Source organism: Sinohyriopsis cumingii, chromosome 12 (assembly GCF_028554795.1).
Source record: "Sinohyriopsis cumingii isolate HCF-2022 chromosome 12, ASM2855479v2, whole genome shotgun sequence".
Taxonomy (NCBI): Eukaryota; Metazoa; Mollusca; class Bivalvia; order Unionida; family Unionidae; genus Sinohyriopsis; species Sinohyriopsis cumingii.
In genome coordinates this window covers 12631291-12652447 of record NC_142972.1, presented here as the reverse complement: position 1 = coordinate 12652447, position 21157 = coordinate 12631291, and the positions used below count along the sequence as shown (strand labels likewise).

Genomic DNA, 21157 nt, shown 5'->3' with positions numbered 1-21157 from the left:
GGTATCAGTACATCAGATGTTTTGTAGGTATCAGTACATCAGATGTAACATAGGTATCAGTACATCAGATGTTATGTAGGTATCAGTACATCATATGTTATGTAGGTATCAGTACATCAAATGTTATGTATCAGTATATCAGATGTTATGTAGATGTCAGTACATCAGATGTTATGTAGATGTCAGTACATCAGATGTTATGTAGGTATCAGTACATCAGATGTTATGTAGGTATCAGTACATCAGATGTTATGTAGGTATCAGTACATCAGATGTTATGTAGATATCAGTGCATCAGATGTTATGTAGGTATCAGTACATCAGATGTTATGTAGGTATCAGTACATCAAATGTTATGTAGGTATCAGTACATCAGATGTTATGTAGGTATCAGTACATCAGATGTTATGTAGGTATCAGTACATCAGATGAAGATAGTACCATTTATTCCTTTTAAATGTGGTGTGCTGAAACTATCTTAGACTTTTTTGAAAATAACAAGATTTTCAAATTAGCTGCTGTGGTGGACATATTAAATGTCAACTTGGCACCATTTTCATTTAGGACCACCATGGCATGGTAAGAAGTTTTCTGGTGGAAGCCACATGTTGATACAAGTTTCCATTTAGAAGGCACAACAATCACAAGATTTTAAAGATGGAACTCACCATGGCATATTAAATTTCATACTGGCACCATTTCTATAAGAAGTCTTTTGGTGAATGCATAATGCTGATTATGACCAGCCATTAAAGAGAATTAGTAATACAAAGATTTTCAAGATGGCCATTCGGGCAGTCACATTCAAAGTCAGATCTGCATATTTTCATGCATTAACAACTAAACATTACAAGAAATCTTTCAGTACAAGCCTCATGCTAATATGACCATCCATTCAGGAGTAGTAATGATAACAATATTTTCAAAATTGCCAATGTTGTAGCCATTTTGGACATCAGATCAATGCCATTAAGAAGACTTCTGGTGAAAAACCCATGTCAATATTACTTTTTATTCAGAAGGATTAGTAATAACAAGATTTTCAAGCTGGCCATTGTTGCAGCCATATTAGACATAAGATCAGTACCATTTTGATTAAGACCAACAAGGCATCCTAAGAAGTCTTCTGGTAAAATCCCAATGGCAATATTACTTTTTATCCAGGAGGATTAGCAAAATCAAAATTCTGAAGATGGCTATGTGGTGGCCATACTGAACATACGATGAGAACCATTTTCATTTAGGATGACGTAGACATTATAAGTCTTCTGGTGAAAACCCCATCATCATAAAACCTTTAGTCAGGAGGATTAGCAAAAACAAGATTTTGAAGATGGCCACTGTGGTGCCATACTGGCCATCAGATTAACCCCATTTTCATTTGGCCATAACAAGACAACATAAGAAGTCTTCTAGTGAAAACCCCATGTCAGTACAACTTAATTCATTCTGGAGGAGTAGTGATAACAAGATTTTCAAGATGGCTTCTATGGCAGTCATACTGGACATCAGGGCACACTCTTCATTAGAACAACTATGCATCATATGAAGTCTTTCAGTGAAAACCCTGTCTTGATATAACCTTTTGTTCTGATGGAGTAGTGATAAAAAGATTTTCAAAATCGCCACTATGGTGGCCATACTGCATGTCCAAGCAGCATTATTTTTATTTTGGACCAACTAAACTTTGTCTACTTTTAGATATGTGGTATTCAATAGTAACTTGAAGTTGTCTCTTTCACATGTACAACCATGAAACTGTTGTGTATTTCCATGATCTTTATTATGTGAGTTTTCCCCAAGTTAATTAGTGAAAGATTAAAGATCATGGAGCATTAAGATCAGGTAAATGTTTGAAGGAAATACACATTTAATAGTACCTGTAACACAAGAAGCATATATCCATCTTGCACTAAAAAAACCCAACCAAAACTGACCTTCTTGCATGGTTCTGGTTCCTCATCTCCTTGACAACCATCCTCCAGAAGAGGATGTAAGGTTTTCAGAGGCATTCTAGGACTGTCCTCTGCAAGCCCGACTTCATCCAGAACAACCACAGATACAAATCTGCCCAGGTCCTTATCCTTCTGAAACTGTGCACACTGGTGGAAAGTTTCCACAATCCCATCTGGGGTTGACAAGGGGCTGCACTGGAAGGACATCATGTGGACCTGGCATGCCAAGGAATTGTTTTTTCATTATTAAAAAGACTTATGAAATTATATAACATCTAAAAATACTTGAAGAATTTGAATGACATTTACAAATCGGAAACAATCTAACCCCATAAAACAATTCTGAGAAGTAAAAAACAGTCACAAGATTCTACTTGTTGATACTTGGAACAATTAACTTCACACCATTTTATGGGTCTTATCTATTTTATGAATGCCAAGAAGGAATATTTTTATTAAATAAATTCTATCATATTCTGCCAACATTCACACTAAATTCAAACTTCTTATGGATGAGTACATGTGTCTCCTGTATTAGTGTACAACTATATATACACTCCAGCACAGTAATCTTTCAATCAAAACTGTTAATAAATTTGAATTTCTTTTACAGAAGAAGAATTCATTGTCTTTCTGGTAAACTAAGTAGTACATTTTCACATACCAAGCAGTGATTTGTTGATTTTTTAAAAATGTGATCTTCATTGATCTACTCTACGCATATGAAAAGCAAGGAACAGAAGTTTAATTTTATTTTATTGTAATGTCACATCCACTATGTCATATTACAAAATTTGTCTACAAACCTGCTTGAATTCTCTAAACAAGTCTTTATAAGCTGCATTCCCTTGCATGGCATCTGCTACAATGGTTTTGGCCAGAGATTTGGAGCTGCCAGGTTTTCCCACCAGGAAAAGAGGTATTCTTAATTCAGTACAGATCACCATCATGAACACATTCTCCTTCAAAGCAGTGTTCCTAGCAATGTTCTTATCCAGGTGAACATTATTTAAGAAGACATCCTGACATCTATTGGAAAGAAAAGAGACTGTTCAGCACAACACCGCAAAAATGTCACTTTCCATCGGACATACAAGTGATTCTACTGGCAGTAGGCCAAAAATATTGTTTCAAAGGCCATTAACCATACATACAACTTTAAAGTTGAAATCTACCACTTCTGAAAATTACAAAAAGGTTTTTTTTTTAAAATAGCTAAACAAACCCAAACAGTCACAGTATTCTTACATGTTCTATCAGCACATAAGAGAAACCATTCAGAACCAGTCAACTGGGGACCAGAAATGTTCCACCAGTTCAACAACAGGTGTGATGATGCATATCAGATCCATTGTTCAAGAACTATTGACACATGTACACAACAAGCTATTATTTGATTGCCTCATAGCTGGGATTCGGAGAGTTTAAGGACAAACATGTGCTGTCTATAACTTCAGGTGTTCTAAGTAATAAAAGAATAAAAAGTGGTCATGATGCCTTCTGAGTCTTCAGTGAATATTGGCCAGCCATTGACATAAGGGAGGTAAGATGGAGACAGGTCTGATCATAATAAGCCACACAAGAATAAGTATTGTTCCAGACATCTTAGAAGGAATATTTAAGGTCAAATCTTGAATTTTTTGGTTCAATACATGGCACAATGCCAAAACAAGTGCTTTTTCTCAATGCTAAGAAACCACCTGCTAAGAAATACTACAAGTTCAACAGGGCATTGTTGTGATTATGTGAGTATTTGCATACATGCATAATGTGTATGGCAATATCTGACAATACTAAGTCTACCAACTGTTTTTCTTTGTAAGTACATAAAATGCTTTGAACAAGACAGACAAATTATTTTCTTTTATTCAGACCTCCCATGACAAGAAAACACTTTTTGAATTAAAAAAACCCAAATATTTCTCAAGGAATATGGCAGGTATGTGTGATTTATGTGTGTGCGTGATTTGGATTTTTAATATATCTTTTAAAAAAAATTCAGTCATATTGCTATGATATCTGCAGTGTGGCAGTTAACTGTGATATCTAGCATCATGCTGCAGACATGTAGCATGATGTTCCACCCAGTCACATTATCCTGATACCAGGCCAACCAGTCCTAACATTAACCTCTTAATGCTGAGTGCCTAGCAAGGCAGCTGTTAGTACCATTTTTTTAAGTCTTTGGTATGACTTGGCTGGGTTCAATCCCATGATCTCCCACATCCGAGGCAGACTCTCTAACCATTAGGCCACTGGAACAGTTTTGTCAGGTATTTAATTGACACCATTTTTAATTAGGACCAATAAAGTATCATTGAGAGATCTCTTTTGGTGAAAATCCCACATCAATATAATATAAATCTGGGTCAAGATTACCACCATAAAGGCCATATTGGTATAATTTTCATTTACGACAATTGAGACTGGGTAACAAATCTCCTGGTAAAATCCATAAACTGATATGAGTTCATGTTTGGAAAATGCAGCAAGAACATGATTTTGAAGCTGACTGCCATGGTAGCCATATCTGATATTGCACTTTGCCCATAAGTGCCTCATGATCCCAGTCTGAACCTGAAACAATTAGATATGGAATACCACAAGGCTCAATTCTAGGTCCATTACTATTCATTTTATTTATTAATGACCTACCACTTTTACTAAGAGACTCAATATCATCTACAGATCTCTATGCAGATGACAAAACATTGTTAGACATTCAAAACACAAAGCATGAACTCGAAATTTCTTTACAGAATGCCCTAAACAAACTGGAAAACTGGTGCACATGCAATGGCATGGTGGTAAATACTGGTAAAACTAAAATATTACTTATCTCAACATGGCAAAGAAGGACAAATCTTGATAGTGATGAACTATGTCTGACATGGAAGGATAAAAGTTTGCAAATGGTCTGTCATGATAGACTACTTGGTGTTCTGTAGATAATAACCTATCATGGACTGAACATATCAAACACATCAGTAAAAAAGTAAATTCAAGTTTATGGCTTCTCAGTAGGATAAGACATTTTCTCCCTGAAAGGCACAGAAAACTATTTTATAACAGTTACATACAACCCTATTTAGACTACTGTAATACAGTATGGGGTAATTCAAATGATAAAAACATAGCAAAGCTGGAACATCTTCAAAAAAGAGCATTTGGGCTAATATCAATCCAGAAAGAAAGCAAGGAAAATTTAGCTGGTAGGTTAAAAATATTACCTATTAAAAACCGAATCTGTTTGAGAAAAGCCAAATTAATGTACAGGATATCTCATAATAGTGCTCCTGAATATTTACAATCACTATTCCAGTATAGGCTACCTGGTAATACTCCCCACCTGTGATCCATGTCTACCAAACAGTATAAAATTCCCATACCAAATAAGGAGTTATTTTAAAAAAAGTTTCCAATACTCTGGAACTCTGTCTGGAATAGTATTCCAGTTGAGATTAGAAATGCCCACTCTATTTCCTTCTTCCAAACCCAATATATCCAGTGGCTTCAGAGATGCAGCTAAAATAAATAAATTCCTTTGTATGAGGGCCTCAAGGTAGATTAGTTCTTAGCTAATTGTGTTACCCTCTTTAAATAAGGTCATTATTATTATCATTATTATTATTATTATTACTAGATATCTTTGCTAGCCAAGGTTCCGATGTGTAAACCCTTTCTACACCTTGGCAGACCTAACGGATATTTCATGAGTACATGAATTGTCTCCCTTAGTATGTAATACCCAATAAATAATATCAATTAACAGCGCTGTATTGTACATTGGCCAAAAAGGTTGGAGGCAACTGATTTCAAAAGATACTTTGTAATTTTAACATCAAAATTATGGCTAAGTACCAGAGAGAAGCCACTACAGGTGTATCTGAGGGAAAAGAGGGACTGGCAGTGGAAAAGTGCTTATTTATGAATCCTTTCCAGTTGTGTGCTGACCTTGACTCGATCATGTAGGAACGGTGTTCAAATTTGAACAGTTTGAATTTAATTGGATGCAGTGGCTAACATAGGGTTAACATATATCAGAACCTTTTACTACAATGCCCACTAGATGACAAAAGGATAACATTACAAATGATTTTGGTATGTCTCCCAATACAGATTTGATGAGAAAACAACCTAGAAGTGCAAGGGCTAGTAAGGCACATGATGGCCAGCTTAAACAGGTAAGCATTTGTCAGTCATTACAGCTCCAACAAGATGCAACATCAATATTTGACTCTCTCAGTACAAGTCACATTACTTCCACCCAAATCACAAATACAGCTGCTCTGGAAAAAGAATTGGCAATGCAATATCAACTGTGCGTGCAAAACGCAGATATGGTGTCAAAATTGCATGTACAATTGACCAAAATGGAAGAAACAATGGCCAGTCTTTCTAGTAAGATGCAGATACTGACACATTATGCAGAAAATCATACATTATGCTGTATATCTGGCATTTTCTTCTTTAAAATTTGCTTAACAAATTATCACATCAGTTTAAACATGGTTCTGATCAGTCACATAACTAATTTCATCTCCTTTGATCACTAAGGCACTTATGGGTTTTTCAAATTACAATCATATGTTGACTTGGTCAGTCTAGCTTAATTTATCAATCATTTTCCTTTTAGATGAACCTAGATATTATAAGAAGTCTTTTGATGGTAACTATGAATATGACCAAGTAGCCAGAAAGTTGCAATAATATTATCATGTTAATGGATGCTGGATGGACAACAGACAAAATACAACAGGCCACCCCATCAACAGGCCACCCCATATACTACTCTGGTCTATGGCCAGTAGAGCTAAAAATGTGAACTTTCCCAGCTCTTTAGTAACAGAAGAACAGCAACAAAAAAAAGAAGAAAAGAAACTGAAAAAAATTCATCCTGTTTTTACCCAATAATTTCAGCTTCAATCTGAGCAGGTCCATCTGGAACATTTAAAGGAGGCCCAAAATATTGCCAGATATGTTCCCTGTACTCTTCTCTTTTCTTCAGACAAGCATGGTAACACACTCCAAGGGCTAATATGAAAGATCTGGTGATATCATCCAAGAAACGGTTCTGAAATAATACATTAAGAAATTAAACTTCAAAAAGAATGGAAGCATCACAAAAGGCCCCACATTTGAAGCAAAATATTAAACTAATTACTGGTCAGAAACTATGTCAATCAAAGTACCAAGAATGTATATGGCAAATTAGGGTTCAGGTATTACAACATTAAATAGGGTTTTCAAAACAAAAGAGTAAAATCTGCACACAACTGATAAATCAATTTTAATTTGTATGATCGTATGCAACTGATAATATCCATCCAAAAACATGTAATCTTAATTATAACTGTTTGAAGTTTCTTCTTCCTGTTATTTTTTAAAAGAGAATTTATTTTAAAAATTCTTATTTTGAGAAAAATATTAACAATTATGTTGGGTGAACATTTTCTACTGAAAATGATTCTGAACTGTATGAGCCCCCTGTGGGCTCAGGATACAGAACAAGCCCAATGTGCCCCTGCATTTCCTAGGAGATGACTAATGTTTCTCCTGGGATGCAGCCCATAATGATATCCCAGGACTTTTTTGGAGTTTTTTCTACATGAGTGCCAAGTAAAAGTAGATGTTTGAAAATGTTAAAAGTGAATTGCACAAAAACAAAACAGGAAGATAAACCATTAAAAATAAATGTAAACATGAAGTACAACATGATACATAAAATGCAAAAATAGTGTGTGATTTAGATTTTTAACGTAGCTTTAACAATTTTAGTCATATCGCTATGATGTCTGCAGTCTGACAGTTTATAGTGATGTCTAGAACTGGGCATCATGCTGCAGACATGTAGCATCATGTCCCACCCAGTTACATCATCCTGACACCAGGCCAACACCAATCTCTTAATACTGGGTGCAGAGTGAGGCAGCAACAAGTAACATTTCTATAAGTCTCTGGAATGACTCAGCTGGGGTTCAAACCCATAACCTCCTGCATCTGAGGTGGATGCTCTAACCACAAAAATGGTTGTTGCTGTTGTTGTTGTTGTTGTAGGGTTTAATGCTATTTTTCAGCACGCAATAGGCTATACATGGCGACCAGTATTAATGATGGAGGAAGAACCTGGGAAAACCCCAGAAAGAACCACCAACCCATGAGAAGCTACTGGCAAGCTTTCTCACGTACCCACATTAGCTGAATCCAAGACTCGAACCCACACAGACAGAGATGAGATGGCAGTGATCCGTAACGGAAAGTGCTTTAGACCACTCGGCCACTTCGGCCCCCCACAAAAATAGTACAATTCTTTAAAATTTACATAAAACAGAAGATAAAGGTAATACAAGTAAATTCCTTCAAAGATGACTAAAATATCTTGTATAAACAATACAAAGTCAAAGATTTCCTTGTGTGGTACATTCGCACACAGTTTTTTGCTACACAAAAGATGTCAAACTATATAAAGGGAGGTAACCACTCATCATTTCCTCTAAGGATTAGAATTTGATTTATGTCTCTTTAATATCTTAACTGGCCATTCAATGTCAAAAGCATTAAAAAAAGAAAGTGCCTTATTATTACAAACAGTAAGTTTCTTTTAGTAATGGAAAATAAACAGGATGAATTAGGCTTTGAGGAATTAAATCCCTTCAAGATAAATATGAAGCAGAAGATAAAACCCATAAAAGGCATCTTTACATGGAGAAGATATAAATGTTCAAATAAACTGCATTCAGATGTGTCAAATAGTTCATGTCATGCCTGCAACAAGAAACTGCAACTGTGAAGATCAAAAATTAATTCAAAAAGGACTGTAACCAGAGGAATAAGAGTACCATGACTAATGGAAGCAGGAGCCAGAATGACTCAGTGGTACATATACCTTACTCATGATCCAAGGGAGTAGGTTTGAATGAATCAGCTAGCTAGTTCATTACCATTTTGTGTCCTTGGGCAAGACACTTTACTCCAACTGCCTTGACTGACAATAACCTACTTGTGGTGCTGTGCTGTAAAACACCAAACCAAGTGCAAGACATCTTAAAAATTTGGTCTGGGTGTGTGATCTAGAACTAATGTTTTTGTGTGGAAATACTCTGTTTTCTTTCAGTTAATGACCTTGAATTCAGGCTGACCTTTTGAACCCAAAAATGAAACTTCAAATGCAACCTATTTACAAATATTGGCAACAGTGGATGGTGGGGAACAAGAGTTGTTTGAAAACAAAATATGGAAGAGATGAACAATGATAGATTTAGGCAAACAAATAGATGGAGACATAACACAATATTCTTTGCATTAATATGGTGGGCATAATGATATAAATAATAGGAAACATGTCATTTCTGATTATTCATGCAAATGATACTTTATTCACAAACAGTATTTTTTTATCACCCAAAAAATCTGATGTAAATGAGTACTATAATTAATGCTGCATCGAAAGTAGCAGAGTATTTCCAAAGATGCTACTTGATTTAATAAAACAGATTTATTGATGTGGTACGTTGGTAAATTTGTTCAGGAATTTTGGTAAAGATAACATGCACACCCTGATTTTCTGTTTTTAACCATGAAAGAATTTTTAAAATATTTCTACCATATCATGCACATATAATAGAAAACATTTTAATATATTGACAAGTTCCTTCTGCTATCATCATGTGATAAAAGTTGGCCATCTTGGATAGTGCACTGATCATCACTTGTCACATGACATTTTAACTGTTTACAATAAACCAGTTCTTGATTCTTTCTCTGGTCTTTATTGTCACTAGTCAACAATTGATCATGACCAATAATTTTTGGAAGATAACATTAACAAAGAACAAAAAATGGCAATATTGAAGGTATCTTTCAGATTTGATAGTTGGCCCTTAAATAAGACATTTTAAGGTTTGCCTTACTTTAGTCTCTTACATAAAATCCCTAAAATCCCTCTTCTTCATTGTTACTCTATAAAAGTAAATGTAATGTCTTCATCTGTCATTCTTTTCCACGCCCCAACAGAAGGCTCTCCTACAATGAACTTTCCCCCAGTGACCCTATTCACATGTGCTTCTGCATAGGCAATGATGGTTATTTTATTCTGCTTATATTTTACAGTTTACAAGTTTACTATATGGTCCATGTAGATACTTGGAATCTTTTCATTTAGATTCAAGATACTGTGTGAAAGCTCAGATCAAGTATTTCTACTTTTTTGAACTAACATGATACTTCTGAAATATATCTCAGTGTCCAAGCAAGAATTTACCAAGACAATGCATTTTACTGATGTCTGTCACATCAAAGCTTTGGATGGTGTTGATTACATTTAAAAATGCCACATCAAGTTAGGTAAACATTGATCACTTTATTGTAACAAAGAAGTATAAAATATTCCAGTTTAAGATAAGGAACACAGCAAAGAAAAGAAAAAATAATTTTCTGAAGAAAAGTAAATAAATTGCAAATGTACCTAAACAAAGCAACATAGTTATGTTAAGCACATCACAGCTTTAGTCATAACTGATTAACTTGAACAGACTACAATGGGCCAAAGAAACATATATATCTGTATAGTCACAAAGAAATATTAAATAGTGTATTTTAAGATGGAAAGTAAAACCAAAAACCAAGTTTATTTTCCAAAGAAAAAATGTATTATCATATATTAACTTACTTTTTTTCAAGATATATGTCAATGTTATCATAACAGACAATCCAGTCATGAAAAAGTCCCTTAATTATCCTTTAAATGAAAAAAATTAACACTCATTAAATATTATATTCAATTCAACCATGGATAAAGAAATTAATAAATTAAGACAAATTTATTAGATTAACAGGTATCGAATACTGAACATTTATGGATATGGCAATCATGTTTGTTCAACTGCAGTACAGCACCTCGCACAGTTTTAATGTAAACATGACAATGTAGATACATGTAATGTTACTAGCTGTATATACATATAATTCCAGTCAAGTCACAGAACAAAATGTTAGAGTGATCTGTGTTTATGAACATACTGGGTTAACTGCCTATCCTAGGATGGAAATAAAAGAGTAAAAATAAAAATATAAGAAAAACTGGGATAAGCGAGTTTAAAAGAAAGTTTGAGCATAAAAATACAAAAAATATTTAAAAATGTGGGATGCTGCCATGAGTTTAGAACTCACAACTTCTTGTTTTGCACCTGGGACACACTGAAAGACAGATGTGGGTGTTTATAATAAATGACTAAACAATCAAAGAACAAGACCATCAACATTTGTAAGCATTATCTGATTCTCTGATAAGGCTAGTAAATTATTAGCTACAATGCTAGGGATTTAATATTTCACAATAAATGGATGTGATATGTTAATATGTTAGCTAGCTTCAGTGCCTTGAACCTTTCATCAAACAAACCAAGAAAAGAAAGTCTTTGTGTTCTTCTGTAAAATATACAAGCTCCCTCATGAAAATTAAGTAAAAATAATTGCACATTATCCACATCAAAATATGGTGTATTCTACATTGCATTGTCTCCCTTGCCTTATTTCCTTCTTATTTCTATATAGGTTGTCATACTTGGGTATGTATGATATTCAGCCAGGCTAAATAGTGCCAGTCTCAGCAGATACAATTAAGATGAAAGTGACTAGTGTACCTTGGAAGTCTGCTGCTTAGTAAGATCCTGAATTCTAAGAGTTGCAATTCAAGACAAGTGTTCTTCAACACATTAACCACTAGCGATGACTAAACGGGGCAGGAGGTAGTAGCCTACTGCGGAGCTCTGTAGTGTCATGGTCATGCATGATACACTCAAGTGGATGGTATTATAGAAAGGTAGACAGATGTAGCTCTACAATGATACCAAATAATTTGGAATATGTAGTTGCCCTACAAAATACAGATAAAAAAACTCATTTTTTGGACCCGACTTTTTTCTACCCAAAATCTGATTGTGGTCGGAATCCGATTTTTGTGTCCAGATTTTAGACATTTTGGTCTCAGATCTAAGGCAAACTGGTATGAACTGCAAACAGACAAAAGAGCCTTTGCAAAAAGTAGAATAAGATGGGCATTTGGAATAAAGAGTGGTCTTGATACAAAAATAATGGCTCCATTTAGCACAAAAAAAGAAGAAAAGAACTCCAACTTTTACCCTTCTGCTCATGCGCGAGTCAAATAGCAAATGAAAAACAATGTTTCTAACACAGCTAGGCAGTATGTTATTGAAAGATCACTGGGGATTTGGTGTTTTCGGATCTCTTCAGAAATAGCTTTCAAAATGTTTTTCCAACTCGATTTTCAGGCGAAAATGACAAAATCCTCCAGGGGTTAATGTTTTAAGCAAGATGCTGGCAGTGATTCTTTTGAGTGCTAGTTACAGTAGAATTTCATTGGCTGAAAATAAACATAACTGTTGAGGATTTTATGCTATTATAATTGCTAAATTAGTGGTTACTGCCTTAAATTTGTGCCACTCTTTTCAATGTCCATATCAGGTTTACACAGAAGTAATGGCTAAAGTATTTGCATACGTTCCCAATTGTTTGTGCCTCACTACCAATTTAAAAAGCAAATGGCATCAAGGATATAAAATATGCACAGCACTTAGTCCTTTCATTTATCAATTTATAATTTATAATCTGATTGTAGCCAGATGGTGCCAAACACTACCAACTTTTTGGTGTTTCTAATCAAACAGGAGTCTCTTTAGTACTACAGCTGCCATATTTGCATGGGTCAGTCAATGTTTAGTTCACTGTCTTTGATAATCTCATTAATTCCAAAACTTGTGGAGTTACATCTCCTTGAACACATGTATACAAGAGTTACTCCATTTTATTTGTTCAATTTGATTTAGAAATATTAAAACTAAACATTGCCAATACTGGACACAGATGACACAGTTTTTTAAAATGTGCCAATACTGTAGATAGGAAATGACATAGGAGTTTATGTTACTGGATACAGCAACTAATCTGTTAGGCACAATTAATTAAGACTGGTTGCATTCTAGAATTTGGAGGATTACTTAGGACCATATGATTAGGTGCATAGGTAGAAGAATTGGAAGTTTCTAGGTGATCTAATGGTAGAATTTTGATATCATTGCTAATAAGTTGACCAGTAACATAATGGGACATCAGTTAAGATAAAAACTGTACCAATTGTTTTTGATTTTCTGATCCCTTCAGGTGATGTATATAACAGTAAATAAAAGGATGAACTGAACCCACTGTGGTTGTGGTTGTTAGTACCAGTCAAACAGCTACAATATTTAAACACCCAATTTTAAACCCATCAGGATGATACAAGGAATTATTGTCTCTTGCAAATAACATGAATGAAGAAAATTGCACAGGAAAACTTCTCAGCTTTGATCGCTTACCAAGCATAAACTGTTGCATGTCAATGTATTCCTGTCGTCAGTTATAAGCATGTTACGTTAACTTCACTATTGTTTAAAACATGGATACTCTGCCCTTTCATATCTTCAAAATACAATTCAGACATGACCAAGGCTTTAAATTTGTTACCTGATAAACCTGTCTAGGAGCCAGTGAAAATGATTCTTCTTCCTCTCCCTCCTCATTTTCAGCATCAGAGCTCTCATCTTGATCAGGAAATTTGTCCATCATGTCAAATAGAGTTCTCTCCTCCTGGCTCTTGGCATAGAACCAGCTCATAACACTCAAAACTCTGTCAACATCTCGGAGGGAGACAAAACTGCATTCATCCTATACACATCAAAAGTAGCACCTTTCAGATATGTAAAAACTGTTTTACATAATTATGTAAATTCTACTTTTTAAAAGTTTTACATTCAAGGCATATTATAAAGTGCTTGCATATGTTGTACGGACATACTGTGAAATATTTAACATTCTTAAACACATGTTCAATAGGCATGATACTCAGCATATTTTAACACATACTGAAGAAGATTAGTCTGGTACTCAAAGTATATGCTAAACAGTATGTTAACCGTACATGAATCCGATTTTTGATGTGGCTACTTTTTTTTATCTTTCTCTGAAGTCAGCTAACTCTCATGCTCTTTAAGCTGCTAAAAATGTTCTGCAAGTTTCAAACATAGTGTTTCATAATGTGTTGCAAGTTTCAAACATAGTGTTTCATAATGTGTTGCAAGTTTCAAACATAGTGTTTCATGATGTGTTGCAAGTTTCAAACATAGTGTTTCATAATGTGTTGCAAGTTTCAAACATAGTGTTTCATGTGTTGCAAGTTTCAAACATAGTGTTTCATAATGTGTTGCAAGTTTCAAACACAGTGTTTCATAATGTGTTGCAAGTTTCAAACATAGTGTTTCATAATACAGATTTTATAATGCCGTATGAATGGATATAGCTAATGTACACAACTGTGACATCTTGATTTCCAAAGGTTTCATAACATTTTGTTAAGATTATTGACCACAAAAACGGGTCCAAAAGACCACTATTAGAATTCATAAATCTTGGTTACTGAATAACTTGAGGACTCGATCTAAATTCAATACTACTGCCATAAACAGTAACCACAGAACACATAAGAACCCATCCAGGAAACAATGGTACAAAAATAGTCCATAACATTGATCAAAAATTGGGTCCAAGGGATACTAATAAAGAGAAAGTGTGAAAGAGGTTACAATGACTTCTTTATTTGTGTATTTTATTCATAACAGATCATTTTAAAATAAATCATTTACTAGATTTTCATGTATGGATAATTACATGGCAAAAATAAAGTTTTTTTAAATGGAAAAACTCCAAATATCAGCTTCATTTTATTTAAAGGTACATAGGAGTTCTTGAAACAGAATGAAAATTCCACCTTATTCATTGGGATACAGTAATCTTGAGCTAAAAAATGGAGAATGCTGAAACTAGGTCTGGTCAGAATTTCCCTAACAATGCAAAACACTGAACCCCAAAGAAATTAAAATTACTACAAGTAATTTTATTGCAAAAAACAATCATTACAATAATAAATACAGGCTGCCTGACATTGGTAGAAAACCTTAAAAGAACTTGGAAAGAATAGGTTGAGTTCTCAGTGACACTGGTAAAACTAGGTAAACTCTGGAAGGTTACTGAAGAGGAATTTGTATGTATACCAAATAGCATTGTATCTTGTGAGGCTGTGCCTCCGACATGATTATGTAAGTTCACTTGAGTTTACTGAGATGGGGAGATTAACAGATTTGGAAATACCTGTGAACAATATATTAGAAACTTCCCCTAACCACAACAACCTACCCAACTCCAATGCAGCACTATCATTAATGTAAGAGAATAGGGCACATGCTTTTCTAAGAGCCAAAACTTGCAGAAGATGCATATGCCAAGCAAACAATCAGCCGGTGTCTAACAGAAATCTTTGGAAAATGATCAGAGATGCTTAGAACATATCTTGTATACACAACACAGCATAAAATAATGCTTTACAACAAAATACACATGGAAATAACTTGTTTAAAAGTTCATCAATATATATTAACTACTCAAAATTACTGACAAAAGAGAAACCTGCTAATCTGATGATGTAAGTCGAAATGCAGTCACACTAGATAAATGTCTTTATTATTATGTTTTTTCAGTTAGGATAAACAAAATAAAATGTAAAATATATTGCAGAAATAACATGAGAAATCAGTATCAAAACAACAAAGTCTCAGTGCATCTTTACAATACTTCAAAGAGATGACAAAGGGGGGGTCTAAAAACTTATTTTATCATGATGAGCATGATTTAACATGATTGTAACACAATGGTAACATGACTAATATGACAATATAACAAGGCTATCATAACTATAATACAACTTCAACTTGATTCTAATACAAATGCAGCACAACATTACAGCCTCAATTGGATTTTTACATATGATTAGTTTTTTTTAACAATACTATTTATTTCTGTCAGCTTCCTAAAACACTTTCCAAAGGCATTTTGAATGATGTCAGCTTTTGAAAATCAAAAGAAAAAACTTCATAAGAGACAGTGCCTGAAATGAACTTTAGTTCTGAATGCAGAATGAGTGCAGATGGTTCATCAGTTTCCATGATGACAATTACACCAGGACATCAGAGCAGGTTGGGAGGAGGGTATTCAACAATAACCATGGGTAAGTACATATTGCATAATCAAAATTAGTTTTACCCCCTCTCAAAACATTTAATCTTAACAGCAGCAATAGTGTAGTCATCACCATTGTTTAGCTGAATTTGTCAGTAAGAAGTTGGGTCTAATACTTATACTAATACAAATAATACAAATAATAAAAAATGGAATGTACTCTGGAGAGACCTGTGCAATGGAATGTTGTTGCTTCTTGGGGCCACATATTGTGCTGTAATGATGGGACCCAGAGAAAAAAATGCCTTCACTTTGTTGTGGTAGAGGTAAAATGAGAAGGTAGTATGGGAATGCAAAAATGCCAATTTCATGATGTCCTCCAAGGAGTGATTAAGGTAAGCCCAGGAGGTATCAATGGCTCAAGCCTCATGGGCTTTCATTTTCATAAAGGCAAGGTCTCAATCAGTAAGAGACTGATATGCTCTTATGATTGTGGTGACTATCCACCAGATAGTGGAAGCTGAAGTGTCTATGAGAGGGAGGAATAGATGCTTCCTACCCATTCTTTTTCCTTTAGATAAAAACTTAATGTCCTAACAGGCACAAGTGTCTATCTTTATCATCCACATCACAGATTCAACTGAAACTGGGTATTTCTATTGATGGTGGACCTGTAGAAGGTAATGATTTTGCGTTAAAAGTCCCGTTTGACAAAGGAGGGAAACAGAATCATAATTCCCATTAAACTACCCGACAGACAGTGTTTATAGATAAGGCATGAATCTTGCTTCATCTTTGCATGGAGGCAAATGCAGGTAGGACAGTCTTGAAAGAGAGGTCCTGAAAGGAAGCCTCACTCAAAGGTTCATATATGGATTTTGGTTAACAACTATAAAACACAAGAAAGATTCTATCTCAATGTAAGAATGTGCAAAGCAGGTCTCTGCAGGTCAAAATACTTAAAAAGGTCAGCAAGGTGCAAATAAAAAAATTGCTATGCCTTGAGAGAATTTGTGTTAGAAATATCAGCTCCATATTGGATACTGAAGATTTTCTGTTCTCAAATCAAAGAGGAAAGGAACAAAAATTAAATCAGCAATAAAAGTTAGAGAGGGGCAGCTAGGATCAAGGCATTTCCTACAGCACTAATCACAGATATCAAAGCTCTCCTGACCTGAATGATGCAACTGGCAATGCAACTTGAAAACTTGTTCTGGCAGAGAATTTTGCTTGAGATGAACCAAACATGAAGGTGGAGAATTTGTGAGTTGTTGTCATAGAAGATACCTCCTGTGAGGAAGAGACCTTGGTTAAGTGATCAACAGGTCTAGAAGATCAATGTACCATGAGTGCTATGGCTACAGTTGAACTGTGAGAATGATCTGAGCACACAAAGTTCTTACTTTTTACAGAACCTGATGTAAGTGTTGGAAGGATGGGAGGGCATATGCAAGCAACTGATACCACTGGAAACTGATGGCATCCCCTTCCTTGCTCCTTGATTCGGGACAGGAGAAAAGTAAAAGGGAAGTCTATTGTTGAGTTTGGTTGCAAAAAGATCCACTAGGGATCTTCACTACAGTATGAAAGGGACTCTGTCATGAAGAGTCCATTCTGTGAGGATAGCTCTGCCAGTCCTGGACAGACTGTTTGCCAATACATTCTTCTGGCCCAAAATGTGGTGAACTCGAGTGTTATGTTCCCCAAGGAGCACCGGCAGAGGAGGTTCCAGACTTCCATACAAAGGAAGGGACATGTGTGCCTCCTTGGTGTTGGAGATAAGCTATGCCAGGCATATTGTCAAAGAACAACATGATGCATCAAAACCCTACTTTGCTGATGCACCCTTGCAACACTAGATATACCACTTTCATTTCAGGGTTGTTTATGTTGAGGAATGATTCTGTGAATTTATGCCCTCCAGCTCTAAATGAGTGAATCAACCTGAATCTGATGCATTGATGAATCATCTACCATTATAACTGGTGATAAAATGCTGGTCCTAAAAGGATCAGGGCTGATGGTGATGTTTACACTTTGCAAGGAGGAGGAACTGTAGGGGTTATATATGAAGACATTCTAATAGAACCAAGCTGACAGTTGCTTTTCAGGTACCTAAAAAAGGGGCAATTACAGCCAGCAGACAATGAAGTTTTTGCTCATAGTGCCTCTACCAAAGCTGGAATTTGAGCTATTCAATCCTGTGGAACTCAGACTAAGTTCTGATTCATGCAGAAATCCATTCCCACATAAACAAACTTGTGTAATGCAATGAGTTCCAGTTTTTCAAGGAAAAGTAAATGGCCTATTTGAACTATTACTAACCAAAAACAGAACACATCCTACTGAAGGGAAAAATACCGGAGAAGTGCTGTCCCCAGCAATTGTAGGTAAGCCACTACTATAACTATGGGTGAAGAAGAAATTGCATATGGGAGCACCATGAACCTAAAACTCTCTGGTCCAAGCAAAACCAGAGATATTTGCAGTGAGAGAAGGAAATATAGGGATGTGTAGATAGTCATCATGAAGGTCTTTGGAGACTGCCCAATCAGACACCTGAATTGCATTTCAGATTGAAGAGGTGATCTATCTTCAAAGGTTCATTATAATGCAAAATGTTCCACTTTTCTTGGTAACTTGCTTGAAGAACTTGCCAGAAGGACCATGAGGGCAATTCATATTAACCTGTTTCCTGGCTGATTGTGATGAGCCAGGAGTGGATGTGAAGGATCTATGCTAATGATCCAGCAAGTCTAGAGAAGCCATGGTAGGAATCAGGCCTCCAAAGAGGGTCTCAAGCTTCTAGCTGAGCAGCCCTAAGAAGGTCTTTAATTTAGTCAAAAGTAAAACTTTTGAGGAGTCAAGAGCAGCAGATGTGCATGGCAACAGAAAATGGCATGGCGAGATGTCTTGGCCACAGCTTCCAGCATGCACTGCAAGGCAGCTGGGTCCAAAGAGGCCTCTCTCTCTAATGGAGGATGTATTCACATCAAATGGACAGTGGGAGTTTTTGGCACAAAAATTAAAGCTAAATAATAGCAATGGGTAGGCTGTTGCTGCTTTAAAAGCCATGTTCACCATAATAGAAAGCAATGTTCACCACAATGAAACTCTTTGTTCACCATACTGAAAGCCACCTTGCTAATGTCATGCTACAATTAGGCCATTTTTCAATGTGTTGTAAAATGACCTACTTAACTTAAAAACTGCAAGAAATGTCTAGCTGTAAGTGCTCAATGTATTAAATTTAATTGTTCATGTATGTAATTATTTTCTGGCATCAACCTCACATCTATTTTTAACTGGTCCTTTATTCATGATTATCTTTCTACCTTAGTCAAATTCTCAAAAACTTTGTTGCTCAAGATACAAAAGTGATCGAACAGGAAACGAAAAAATAATATTTTGTAAGTTCTACAATACTAGGATGATTAATGATGTGTCAACCATTTAAAAAATTGTGTTATTAACAAACTTTCATGCATACCTCTTAGGACATTTGACTTTTGGTGAGACAAACATGTTGTAAAAAGAAAAGCTATGTCTCATTTTTTGTTAAACTGACACATGAATATTTTAAAGTAGTGAAGGGAAGGATGCTCACCTTTTGTTGTCTCATAAAATCTTGAGAGGCTGTTAAAACTCTACTTATCACAGGAACTGAACTAGGAATATTAGGCAGTCGGTCCTGGCTGATCTGGAAATATATGAAAATCAGCATTTGTACATTCTCAAAAACAAAAATTAACTTTTTAATCACTAAAACATTGCCCACACCAGCTATTATAGTATTAATAGCTGTGAGGTTTTTTTTGTTGGAGGGGGGGAAGCTAAATATATAAATGTTACTTGGGCAAAGAATTTACCAGATTAATTCATTACTCAGTGATAGATGTAATAACAAATTTACTAAACTTACATATCTAAAGACCATCTGTCTGATGTATAGGTCTTCAATTTGTATGTTCAACTGACCAAAGTCCCATACAAGTGGAAGAAGACTTTGGGGTAAAGGCTGAACTCTGTACACAAGGTGCCTCATTGGAACTCGACCTAAAAAACAAATAGTGAATTCAACTATTTTAATTTTAACCTTGAACAGAATTACAAATTAAAGTAGCATACCTTTCCAAAACAAGAGACACAAGTTGGCCTTATATTGCTCACCTGGCTTATATGATGTATCACAGCTATCAATTACAAATGTTAAATGACAATGTAAGAAAAGATCACAGTGTAGATCTAAAGATGGAATGCAAAGGTTTGCAAAAAGCTGTAAAAGGGAGGCTATGAACAAAATCCTCCAAGATGATACAACACCAGCTAAGCAACTGTAAACACTCTCATCCAAACAAGATTCTCACAATGGCTCAAAATAATGTTTATTGTTTAATGCTGGTTGGACTCTTTGTCAGCCCAACCATAATCAATTAACATCTTTAATCATTCTGGAATTACTTGTGTTCACATATAATATGATCCACCTCAACATATTTCAAATAATGAAGCCTGTCAACTAAGCAGACAGGATCAAAGGGTGAAAATAGCAATTACATTATCTTGCCCTGCTTAAGCCAGTTCAGTCATGTGATCACAGGCAGTGTTACTGTAAATATACTACTTTGAAAATAGAATATGAAACAATGGAAAGAATTAAATGGTTTGCTAATAATTTTGTACATGCAGGAGATCTCGGTGAGAGACGGGGGGGATGGGAGATACCCTAAGCAGCAGGGGGGGCGAATCGGACATTTTGTCCAATCGTTATTTTGCTTAATTATTACTTTCTGCACTCAACGATCTAGTGTCGTCAGCGCCTGGTAAAAAAAAAACAACGACGTCGTTGGGGGATCGTCGCATCGTCATTTGGTTTAATTAACACCTTCTGCGCGCCGATCCCCAGCGTCGTCAGCGTCCGGTAAGCACGTCGACGACCGCGTCGATGTCATCGCCCCCCCTGCTGCTAAGTGGTTATTTACAATGAGGGTTTTTATGATCTTACAAACAGAGTGATCACTAACTCCTCCTCCTGCAGATCAATTAGGTTATTTGACTGATCGGTGAGTTTAAAATTAATTCTCGTTAAAAACCGATCATGGCATCGCATATAGACCGGATTAATCGGATTCTCAACG

At 35.5% G+C, this 21157-nt stretch overlaps 1 protein-coding gene across 1 annotated transcript in view; it reads right to left on the bottom strand.

Moving 5' to 3' along the window:
• The window catches only part of LOC149786015 (E3 ubiquitin-protein ligase rnf213-alpha-like), a 431187-nt gene that overhangs the window by 170666 nt on the left and 239364 nt on the right, over window positions 1-21157 (bottom strand). Inside the window, exons 41-46 of the mRNA XM_089978093.1 lie at window positions 19942-20075; window positions 19627-19719; window positions 13476-13676; window positions 6863-7029; window positions 2762-2984; window positions 1938-2171 (exon numbers count right to left, since the gene is read on the bottom strand). Coding sequence (XP_089834219.1) covers window positions 1938-2171; window positions 2762-2984; window positions 6863-7029; window positions 13476-13676; window positions 19627-19719; window positions 19942-20075 — 1052 coding nt within the window. The remainder of the gene's footprint in view (window positions 1-1937; window positions 2172-2761; window positions 2985-6862; window positions 7030-13475; window positions 13677-19626; window positions 19720-19941; window positions 20076-21157) is intronic.